Source organism: Gymnoscopelus braueri (genome assembly GCF_963280865.1).
Source record: "Gymnoscopelus braueri genome assembly, chromosome: 19".
Lineage (NCBI taxonomy): Eukaryota > Metazoa > Chordata > Actinopteri > Myctophiformes > Myctophidae > Gymnoscopelus > Gymnoscopelus braueri.
In genome coordinates, this window is record NC_137621.1 from 43,941,620 (window position 1) to 43,953,718 (window position 12,099).

Genomic DNA, 12,099 nt, shown 5'->3' on the forward strand with positions numbered 1-12,099 from the left:
TGCACGCTACATGAATGCACTCTTTGTTTCATTATGGCAAAAGTACTGTATCTCATCATCAAGGGGCGACACTGTGGCACCATACACATACAGTATACAGTATACAGCTTACAGAGGCAGATTTCCACTTAGCCCAGTTATTCAGGACCTAAGCAATTTTTCACGGAATGTCAAGCTATGTATTCGCATTTCGTCACTGTCTGGCAGAGATCTTGTATCTCCATATTTCAGCTTTTTTCTATGATATTTTTTCATAATGAAAGCCCTATTTTATGATTCATCATAGACAGAGCTTTTAGATCTGAAAGACTGCGAACGATTTTTGCCTATGTGCCCAAAACAGGGACGCCAGGTTGGGTGGGGGTGGGGGGCAGTTAGGGGTTAAGTGTCTTGCTTGTAAGGGTCCATTTGGTTCCTAACTATCAATCATTTAGCTGGGGACACCCTGGAACCCCCTGGGGTTCCCCAGACCCCACTTTGAGAATCACTGCCCTAGAGTTTTTGGTCCCTGAAAAAGTGAACTTTTTTTGGCGTGGTTATGTGTTGCTACTCTTAAAAGGGGATTTACTCAAAATGCTAGGAAAGCGTTACTAGCATTACTAATGAAGAATGACAGGAGCTATTGATCTGCCTGATATGAAATACCACTGTGGTGATGTGGTCAACAGCTAGGAGTGGCAGAAAGGTATAGAGGGCACAATCCATAGCAGGTGAAGCTAAACCAACACTACTGCTTTGATGAGAAGGACAACGTATATGCATCAGCGCACTAATGAGCAGGCATACTGCAGCTGGCAATTCCACCTGTGGAATGGCTTTTGAAAGCACATTTGATTCACTTTTGTAACCAAAAAGTGAAAGTGAGAAGTTAGTCAGACATAAGGCCTAGAATACAGTCTGAGCTTTGACGCCCCAAAGCTAAATAAGCCTCTCTATGGGCACAGTGTTTTTTGATTGATTAGTCAGAAATGTAAGCAGCATGTGGTACAGTCAGACATTAAGGCTAAAAGGATAACACAAAAAAAGTCCTGGGGACTTGTTTCAATTGTGGTCCTATGTATATAGGCCTGCCTGAAGCCCAGAAGCCTAATATCTCCTTTTGGCCAGTGGGGAATCACCTCGGTTTCACAAGTGGGAGTTCCGGGTTTGAATCCAGGAGGTAAAATCTGCAATATGCCTAAATAAATAGGGTGCTCGTCCGGAACAGATATCCCGGTTTTGGGGGTGGGTGGGGGGTGGAATTAAGCTGCCGATGCCCAGCAGCCTAACATCGCCCTTAGCCAAGGAGTATCCCTTTTGACTGAGTGGTGCAGGAGACGTTTGGTTTCAGGTTCGAATCCCAGGTGGTTAAGCCCCACGGCGGCAACCGAGCGACGCGCCACAAGGATGCTCTGACACAGAATCAAAACCTGGCACAAGTTGGGGGCGAAACTGTGGCACAGTGTACGTAACTTCCTTCCAGCGAGGATGAAACCTTGAGAAAGAGTCAACAGTTGGAGGGCAAATCCCTTTTGTTCCGTTGAGCTGTAGAGCACAGCCTATTCTGAAGACGGACCAGCGTGAACGCTCCACGGCTTATTGAGGAAAGAAATAAAAAGAAGATTTCTCACTTCCTCTGTCTCTCTCTAACTCTCTGGCTTTTCCAATCTGTCTCTCACTGTACTCTCTTTTTTTGTACCATGTCCTCTGTGTCACCCTAGCACTTCCACAAACAGGGAGTGGTAAAAGAGAGCGGAATCTAATCCTGTTTGGCGGCTCATCAAAGGGACCAAGTAGCCACTTGGCGCTAGATAAGGTGGGGAGGAAGTAGCGAAGGAGGCACAGTGTCAACTACAGATGTGCATTATGTTACACTGGATCTATAGCCTTTTCATCTGGCTTCACACAGACAGATTCTTCTGTTTAGCAACTGAAGCCTGATTTATATGAAGAAGACAAAAACAGCAGATCTACAAGCTTGCGACGCGCTGCGAGCTTGTGGATCAGTGTTTGCCGTGCGACACTGCTGGCGGCAGACAAGCGGCCGCTCTACCTCTCGAGCTACAAAGTATAAATCAAGGCTAACTCCACAACCTTATTCTCGCTTCTGTGTTGCTATAGATGACGTGATCATTTGCAGTGTGGCATCCATTGAAACATGACGTTTTAAACAGCAACATACTAACTGGAGTAATAAAAATAAAATGGAATCTAGTTTAGCTGCATGGAAGTCCAAAGTGATGAGGTTTCACTAGCGGAACAGGTGCATGAAGATGGAAGCCTCTACCTCCTCTGGACTTCCTGTTCTGTCCTGCTATGCAATTCACCAGCAGGCATTTAGCAGCCGCTCTTATCCAGAGCAACTTATAAAGTGCCATGAGTCTAGTCTGTCAACCAACCGCATCCCGACCATGAGGATATTGGCAAAAACTAACAAGATAACATTCATATTTAAGACAATTAACGTAAAAAGATATGTTGTGGTGTTTATTTTTCTTTCAAACCTTGAAAAATGAATTGTCATTGTGATACCGATGAATAGGAACCTAAAGGTCCAAGCCGGACCACAATCGATTGATTGATCATTAAAATAAACATGCTCTGAAGATGCCACCCATCGGACCACATAACACCACTTAACAGCCGTCAGATGGGTGGGCCGCGAACACTTTCGAGATTTTCAAGTGGGCTCCCCTAATCCAGAAAGGTTTGAAAGAAAACCAATAATCGACGCTGAGAATTTCGGATCCTTTCAGTCACAGCTTCCGAAATGTGTTTGCTTAGCATTGTTGGGAGTGTAATGACATCAAACTAAGAGAGGCTGCCATATTTATAGGCAGACTTTTATGTGACCTCTCTACATTGTATACACTGTATAGGCTGTAGTGCACTCATCCACCTTGGAAATCCCCCAAGATGTCTCTGTTGTGAACCTCCAGCACAACTACCCTGAGTGGGACTGACCTGAAACAGATCACTCTCAATCAAAAAATACATACTGTAGGTGGACTTTAAACACTTTCCAGTAAATGTGATACTATTATATCAACCGTATCCAACAATTACTAATTGGGATCAAACATGTTACATCAGTCAGGCTCAGTAGGATTCTAAACATAGAATGAAGAAAAAAAGATCACAATTTTGAGAACCTCTGCTGTTATCACTCTGTACCAGGAGTTGAGTGAATTGAACACGAGCGTAGTGTTGCTCATGATGTGGTGAATTTGACAATAGGGACCAAGCCTCAAACTGATGTCCCTCAGCCATTCCCATCTCGCACACCCATATTCCTTCCCCTTTATTCAAATCAGACCGCATCAAAAAGAAGTACGACAAAAAAAAAGGTTCTAGTACAGTGATACAATGTCCCCTATACAACAACCTGTCTATCCCATGTTTCTCTGTAGTAGTGTGATCCAAACAGGGCCAGTAGGGCATGTGTTGGTGATGGTGGTTGGGAACTTGATACCTTGTGGCCAGAAACCAGAGTAGGTCACAGTACACCGTGATAAAATTCCCTAATCCACAAGCCAAGTTTCCTTTTGCAGAGCCCTCTCCCGCCTCTCCTCTCCAATCCTTGCCTGGCCCACACTTTTCCACTCCCTTGTTCCCTCTCTCCCTCTCTCTCTCTCTCTCTCTCTCTCTCTCTCCCTCTAACCGCTCTGCTTTCATTTCCCTCTACTTTCCTTGATATGTGATCCGGTGGAGACGCTCGGGTTTCAGTTTTTACAGCTTAGCCAGCCTATTGCTGTATACATTCCTTTCTCCCCTGTTCTTAGCCCTCTCCTGCCTCTTCTCCATACCCCCCTGTACCCACTCCTCTTTCTCCCTGATTACTTACCGGGCCTTATTTTACCATGGCACACATTAACCCATTAAGGCCTGCAGGCCGATTCTACTTAATGTCTTCTAAATCCTTAAGAGTTTTCTCAAAAACGTATGTTGACTATATATCAGTGGTGCTCAAAACTTTTTCCATGTCAAGGACCCCCCCCCCCAAAATGATATGAATTTGGCTCATCTCAAAATATTTTGTTCCAGGGACCCCCGGCAGCAAAGATTAGAGTTAAAAATGTTAGCTTAAAAATATATATATATTGAAAGATTTACACACATTTTCACGATTTTTCAAAAATAGCAGATTTACAAGCTCATAGCGCAGCACGAAGTGACGCGCTATGAGCTTGTATATCTGCTATTTTTTAATAGCCGAAGCATAAAATAATAGTTAAAGTGGTTAAAATGAAAACGACACCAGACGCTTCCCCGGTGTTAATGGGTTAAGCAGGCGAGATGAAGGAAACACTGTCAAGACTGTTTAGCTTTTTTCAGAGGTATGGTCCCCTAAACAAGGGCACATTGTGCGGCTTTCGCTTCCCCTCCTCGTGTCCGAAATAGATGAGAGAACACGGGAGAAACTCAAGAAGACGGGAGACATTTTCGAGAGAGGATCAGGGCATCGCACACGCGGCTCTGACTCGCTCCTGAGGTCCGCGGCTCGATCGACACGGTTCACGAGGAACTTTTTTGCTCCGAAAGAGCACAACAAGTGTCCCCGGAGATCGCCACAACCCAGGGTTTTATTGGTCTGAGGTCACCTGCCAACATGCATCCATGCATGGTGGAGAACCGCCCTCCGAGCCATGCATGTCATCAGTGGTGGAAAAAGTACTCACATTTTTAACTTAAGTAAAAGTGTCAATACTGCAATGTAGAATTACAAGTAAAAGTCCGGAATTCAAAATTTACTTGAGTAAAAGTGCAAAGGTATTGGTATCAAAATATACTTAAAGTATAAAAGAAGAAAGTACTCATTGTGCAGAATGTCCCATTTCACAAGTTTTCAAATGCATAAAATGTATAAAAATCTTTTGGAAATAGCAGATCTACAAGCTCACAATGCGTCGCATCGCAACGCATTGTGAGCTTGTAGATCGTCTATTTTCAAATGGCCGAAATGTATATAGGGCTCAAGAGGTTAATGTATGTTTTGTAATAATAATCAAAAACAAAAAAGTATATTTGCCAATATTTTCCTCTGAGATGTAGTGGAGTAGAAGTAAAAGTATAGACAATTGGAAATACTCCAGTAAGGTACAAATACCTCAAAATTGCACTTAAGTAAATGTACTTAGTTACTTTCCACCACTGCATGTCATAACAGCAGGTCCATGATGTCAGGCTTTTAGAGCATTCTGGACATAGCCATGGGATATCATAGCCTTACAAATATGTATTTTTCTTCTTAACCACTCAACCACTTAAACCCTATTTGACCGGCTGGAGTCCTCCAGGGCTTTATACTGGGCCTCCTCCGTTTTTCACTACTACACACCAAATCTCTTCTGCCGAAGGCTCGCCCCAGAACAGGGTGGTTAAGCCTAATTTAAAACATTTGCAAAAAATAGCCGATCTACAAGCTCACAATGTGTCACAGTGGAAAATAACATTAAAAAATGTTTTTAAACATTTTTTTTTTTTAAACATTGAACGATTTGATTTGATATTTTATGAAAACATGGCAAAGATATGGATGCCAGGTTGAAAGTGGTTAATAGTCCCTTCAGCAGCAGGCAAGCACAGAAACAGATTGCTATCGCTGAAGCTGGAGGGACAAGCTAGAAACTCCAGTGGCGGTATTTGTACAGTACTGTGAATGCAGAATTCAAGAAAGAACATCATTACCTTAAAATGTTCTGCTAAGGAATTGCGCTGTGCCATTTTAAATTCATGGAAATACTAGATTTGAGTTTACTGGTCTGAGCCCAGCCCGATAATGTTTTGAGCAAGGCTGGGCAATATGGAAAGAAATCAAATATCACAATAGCTATGATCACAAACCTCGATATCGATATGGAGACGGCATTGCTGGGATGACAAGGTGCTTTCACAAAATATTTACACAATGAGATTTTTGATTAAAAATCATCAGCAATGCCTTATATATATAATAACTAAGTTGGTAAAGGCAAATAATAAAACTGCTAGAACAGTCAGGCATATAAGTTCATAAATATGACATCACTTAACTGTAACGCTAGTCTTGCATAGCCAGACGACCAGAGATCTCGGCCGCCTACTGACATGTCAGGGGAAATCTGGGTTTGAAACGGTGGAGAAAACCAGTGCTAACAAATGCCTACTGCTTTGAACACCAGTCCTGTTCTGATACCGTCCCAATATGAAGGACCGCCCTGATCGTCTTTGCACTGGCTCTGCGATGCTGTTATTTCCGAATCGTTTCCACCCAGTCATAAGCCCATCATCATCCATTAAATCTAGATGTCACCCACTGGACGTATCAGTAGGATGGCTACGCGAGACTGCTGTACTACTGCAGTAAACACCCAAAACACAACACTCATGCCATATCATGATGTTACGATATCCCACATCCCAGACGATGTCTAGTTTCATATCACGATATCAATATAATATTGATATCGCGTTGCTGTCGGGCAGAAACCTCTTATCTCCATATTCTAACTTTTTGTGCTTTTTCGCAAATTAATGCCCAACTTGATCATACTACAGCATCACACAAAAACATTAAAAGTAGCAGATCCACAAGCTCGAAAAGCGGCGCGTTTTGAGCTTGTAGATCTGCTGCTTTTGCAATTATGCAATTTTAATCCTGACATGTAACAGTTTTGGAGATTTCCACCCGACAGAGACGATACCATGATGTTAAGATGTCCCGAATCCCAGACGATATCAATGCAATATTGATATATTGTCCAGCCCTATTTTGAGCTGACCAGAAATGTCTTTCATTGACCAAAGTGACCAAAGTTGCCCCACAGAAACCCAAGTTGTGGCAACAGCAGCAATAAGACCCCTCGCAAGCATCATCACACTCCTCCCTGGACAACATCACCCTCAATGTTTTAGCCCTCTCTGCCAGGCTGCAGTGTTGGGGGGGGGGGGGGGGTGGAGTTACAAGCGGTGGAAGCTTAAGTACAATTTTCAGTCCTGTGTGGTAAGTGGTAACTAGTTCAAAATCTAGTAGCTTTTAACGTCAGTGTTTCCATCAAATATCTGGATAGCTTTGAACATTACAGTTACCCAGCTCCAGCAGAAGAAAAGGAAAAAAAACAAGGAAAAGGAGCACAAAACATCAAACTTTTCAAAACAAAAAGCTGCTTTTTCATATACATATATATCATAAATAAAATAAATATATCATACAAATAAATAAAAGTTTTTTTGGGGGGGGGGTTACAATTAGAGCAAAAATATATATTATATGTGTCATGTATTAAAGTAAATTAGGTAGGTGGCAACTTAAAAAGAAGTAGATTTAGCGACAACTACTTCTCTCTCAGTGGCAGTTTTGTGTTGTGTTGCTATTTCCAGTGTACAGTAGTATGGGTGAGCTTCTGATACTGCCTCTCTGTAGAACTCTGTCTCAACAATAAATAAATAAACGAACAAACAAACTAACAAACCCAGAAAGGTGGATTGTTGCTTTGCCTTTACAAGCAATAAGGCAAGTAGCCTAAATTAGGTCCACGGAGAAATATTTGGACTCCCACAGTTAGAGATGACTTATTAGAATCAAACAATTCTACGAACACATGGGAGACAATGTGTCTTTCCCTCTGTTGAAACACGCTCTTGTCCAATGTCTTTTGAGTGAAAACATTTCATATTTTTGTTGAGTGATATGGTGACCGTTTTTTTTTACCACAGAGCAAGTGGCCAATTATGGGCTGATAATATGCTACAATACTGACCCATGAAAACGACGAGAATGTCATCCCTCTCTGGAGAAATGACATAAAAGCATTGCTGTCTAACGGAATTGCTATTTTTTGCTGCCTATAGGCTACTTATTGTTTTAACAATAATAGGCTACAACAATGGGAACTCATCTTCTAATCTAGATAAACTTTACTTCAGACACAATAGGTCCATATATAACACAATAGGTCCATTAAAAATCAAATAAAATCATATAAAATCAACACCGGCTGGGTGAATAATGCAGATTAATCTATAGGTATAGGCTATTGCTCTGGGTTCATATAGATAGAGACAGATGATTTACAATAGCATGTTATGTGTCTGTAGATTCAAAGGGATTTCTTACAGGGTTGCTTCAGGACTTGCAGAGATGAGATCCAGCATCAGTGGCTTTGCGTTTTCCCACATATTTTATGCTCTGGTATATTCTTCTTTGTTCTAAATCATAGGCTCAGACATGATTACCCAACTAGCCTGCACATTCAGCCGATGAAGGCAAAATAAACAACTGTTAGCGTCCTAAAAGGATGATAACGCTTCTATGATCCAAACGCCACAATGTATACAAACAATGAGCACATGAAGACAAAGCAGGCTGCAAACGCCACTAAACACATCACGAACCACCACGATCCATATGCGGCTCAGATATCATCACAATATGCACCAGCACACAACAGACATTATGCATTATAGAAATACATAATGTGTATATTTCAGATATAAAGGCCTACGGGGGGACAATGCGATCGTGTCTGCTCCGTGCGCGATCGAGGCTCACATCTGGATAGCACGCCTCTGGCGCTTTGGGAGCCTCCACTACTATACGCAGCTGGACGGCAATCACACACGCGCACACGCACGCACGCGCCCGCGCGCACACAGTCACACACACACACACACACACACACACACACAGAGGGAGAGAGATCAGAGCACGCGGTGGTGTTGATCGCTACGAAATACACTTAAATGATGTATTCCATGTGTACTGCTACAGTGGCTGCTTTCAGCGGGGGCAGCCGTTGTGTGAGTGTGTGTGTGTGTGTGTGTGTGTGTGTGTGTGTGTGTGTGTGTGTGTGTGTGTGTGTGTGTGTGTGTGTGTGTGCGTGCGTGCGTGCGTGCGTGCGTGTGTAAGCAAGGGGACTGTTGACGCCTTTCACTGACGCACTGGATTTTCCATGAACTCTCCAGTCAAAGCCATGCATGTAACTATAATGGTGACACACACACACACACACACACACACACACACACACACACACACACACACACACACACACACACACAAACGGCTAAAATATCAGATGGCCCCCCAACATGTGAACACTGACCATGTTTTGTCATTGATCAAATAAAAAAAACAAGCTCACAACAAATACCATGGTAAATGAATGGGGTGCCGCCGCATCCATTGTGTGTACTATAGCCCCGGCTACTATAGTGCGGGGAGCGCGGATGAGACACGGGCATCAAACGTGCACAATGACAATGAAACTTAGGGAAAAAATCTAAGTTGGTCAATCAAAGACATCTCACTCCAGAGAATCGTGTATTCCCCCTTGAGGTCGAGCAGGCATGCATGCTCTCACAAGCGCTCCCCCCCCCCCCATCCATGCGTAATAATCACATGCAACATGGGCACATCAGAGCCCCCTTTTTTTCTTTAGTTTTTACCTTCATTTCTTCATTTATTTCCCTTTTGACTGGGTGAGCTGGTTTTCTGCTTCTTTTATTTTCCGGAGGTCTGCCCTCTTTTTCCATCTCTGCCATTTTTATGATACTTCTGTCAATATTTGAGGTGAGGTGTGGTAGAGATCGGAGAGGAGAGGAGAGGAGAGGAGAGGAGGAGGGGGGGGGGCAGCCTTACAGTTGCCAAACGGCGGATCTTGTCTTGAAGCTTGGCAACGGCCCGCGTGGTGCTGGTGCTGGTGGTGATGGTGGTGCCGCCGAGTGGGGCTCGCAGCGCCCGGCTAAGTCAGCCATCTTCTGCCCCTGGTGTGTTTTTCTAACGGTCCGATCCGTGCGCTTACGACTCTGTGTGAACCAGCCTCCGTGTGAGTCAATAGAGAGGTTGAGTGAGGGGAAAAAACTAGACAGGGGGAGGGGCGTCCGCTGAAACATTATATGACGCGCCGATGATCATCAGAGGTAGGCTATTTTTTCTTCTCGGTTGTCCATGGATGGAGTGTGTGTGTGTGCAACCAGAGCAGTCAAATCCACTTCGGCCGTCTCCGTCTCCCTTCTTCATGATGTTTGGCCAACTATAGCACCCGCAGTGACATTCTGCAAGCAGCAAACAGGTGCCCCATGGCAGGTATTCTTTTTTTTTTGTTCTTCTCCACAAGTTCTTCTTCTGTTCCAGAGGCTAGAACCTGCCTGTGAACCTGCTGCTCTCTGAATCCATGGACAGAAATCTTAAGACACACCTTTTTAGCATTGCCTTTACCTAGGTTTTAGCATTACTCCTTTTTCATTCTATTTATTAAAAAATATATTTTTTTTTCCTTTCATTAATGTTTTAAAAATGTTTTTCATATTTTGATCTGTGAAGTGCATTGGGTTGCACTTACTGTATGAAATGTGCTATATAAATAAAGTTTGATTTGATTTGATGACTTAACCTTGTCTGTTCCAGCAGCACAGTAAAATCCCTCACTGTTAATTTACCCCTGAGAGGGCACAGATGGAACCTAATGGACCTGTAATGGTCATAGTAGTGATGTCCCTTATAGGCAATTAATTGAGCAATATTGGTCGGTTTGGACTTAGTTAACCAGGCTTTGTTAGTTGATTAGACATTTGTTTAGCTTTTTTCCATTCCACTCCATATTAAACCCTTTAATTCTGCCGGTCAATAACTTTCAATTGCCAGTAGCCAATGTGAAATCAACCTCACCAAACTAAAAGGGTTGATTGTATGCAGCAAACACAATTTTACACACATTTCCATTCATTAAATTAACTCAATTACTCGAAAAAGAATTGCTGTATAGCTGAGGACAGCCCTATGGTCCCATGTGACTTTTGTTTCATGCTATTGTTGTGATATAGAATTCTCTGTTGTAATCCTAAAAGCTTTGCCTCAGTCTCTATCAAGGTGGTGACTTCATTCAGTTGAATTACTCATCTGAAAGCTCAGAGAGCAAGATGACAACGAGGTAGTGTCTGACGACATGTTCTGAAGTTTATTAATCACATGAATGAACCCTATTGCCTCCCTATTATGGGCATGTCATAATAATAATATGCGAACGTTCAGCGAAACAGGCGAACATTCGGTGAAAATGTCACATTATACAAGCTCACAACGCATAGGAGCGTGACACGTTGTGCGAGATTGTAGGTCGGCTATCGGAAGAGACCAAGTATACATTTACACAAGTCACCATACATGACTGGAAGATATGTGAATCATGATTAGGGACAAATAGAAAACATGATGTTCTAATAAGTACATGATAATTGTAGTCTAACACAGTACTTCAATATTAACATCCTGAGGGAGGGATGCTTGCAAAATCGACAACCTGGTCAAGACAGCAGCCTCTGTCATTGGAATAAGGCCGGACCTCCTAGACCCCCATTGTGGAGAGACACATACGGGCCAAAATGTCCTCCCTTATGGACAACTAGACTAGTGCCTTTTGGGCACCGGGAACCGGCTAACTCGGGAACCATGCAACTTGGGAACGATGCACCATTTATGGAATACCCGTTACTTGTTGTCAAAGTGCTCGTTGTCAGAGTATCCAGTGTGGTAGTAGGCCTTGCCGAGCCATGTGGCCCATCGGGCAGAAGCCTATCTCCTGTAGCGTGAGGCAGCTTGATGTACAAGTACACCCCCTGGACATGACGTAACATCCGGCCGGGGATCTAACACCGATCTCCCAATCTCAGGGCGGACACTTTAACCACAAGGCCACAAGGCCACAAGGTACACACTACCTAATTGACCAAATATGGAGATACGGGGATCCCTGACGCCGTGTGTTGATGACGTACATGGACATACTGCAAATGGGAGACAGACAGACAGACAGACGCACAGACGCACAGACGTACATACGTCCATTGTGCACGCTGCCACTAATATTGGCAAACCCAAAACACACAGAGATTGCAGACAGACAGATACAGACAGTTGTGGTTTTTCGGTTCTTGTAAAGAATTGGTGGCACTGCACACCCACAGGTCATACTGTATGGGACACACACGCCAGGTTTGAGGTCGTTCGGTCAGACGGCGCCCGAGTTACAGTATGTCCGGGACAGACACACACAGACGCATGGAGATGTTGTCCCTGACTGCGCACACACACACACACACACACACACACACACACACACACACACACACACACACACACAC

At 43.5% G+C, this 12,099-nt stretch overlaps 1 protein-coding gene across 1 annotated transcript in view; it reads right to left on the minus strand.

The window, feature by feature from the left end:
• The window catches only part of sobpa (sine oculis binding protein homolog a), a 65,030-nt gene extending 55,301 nt beyond the window's left edge, over window positions 1-9,729 (minus strand). The window contains exon 1 of the mRNA XM_080414314.1: window positions 9,406-9,729. Within this exon, the coding sequence (XP_080270440.1) occupies window positions 9,406-9,501 (96 nt within the window). The 5' untranslated portion in view covers window positions 9,502-9,729. The remainder of the gene's footprint in view (window positions 1-9,405) is intronic.
• Window positions 9,730-12,099: the final 2,370 nt, after the last annotated feature.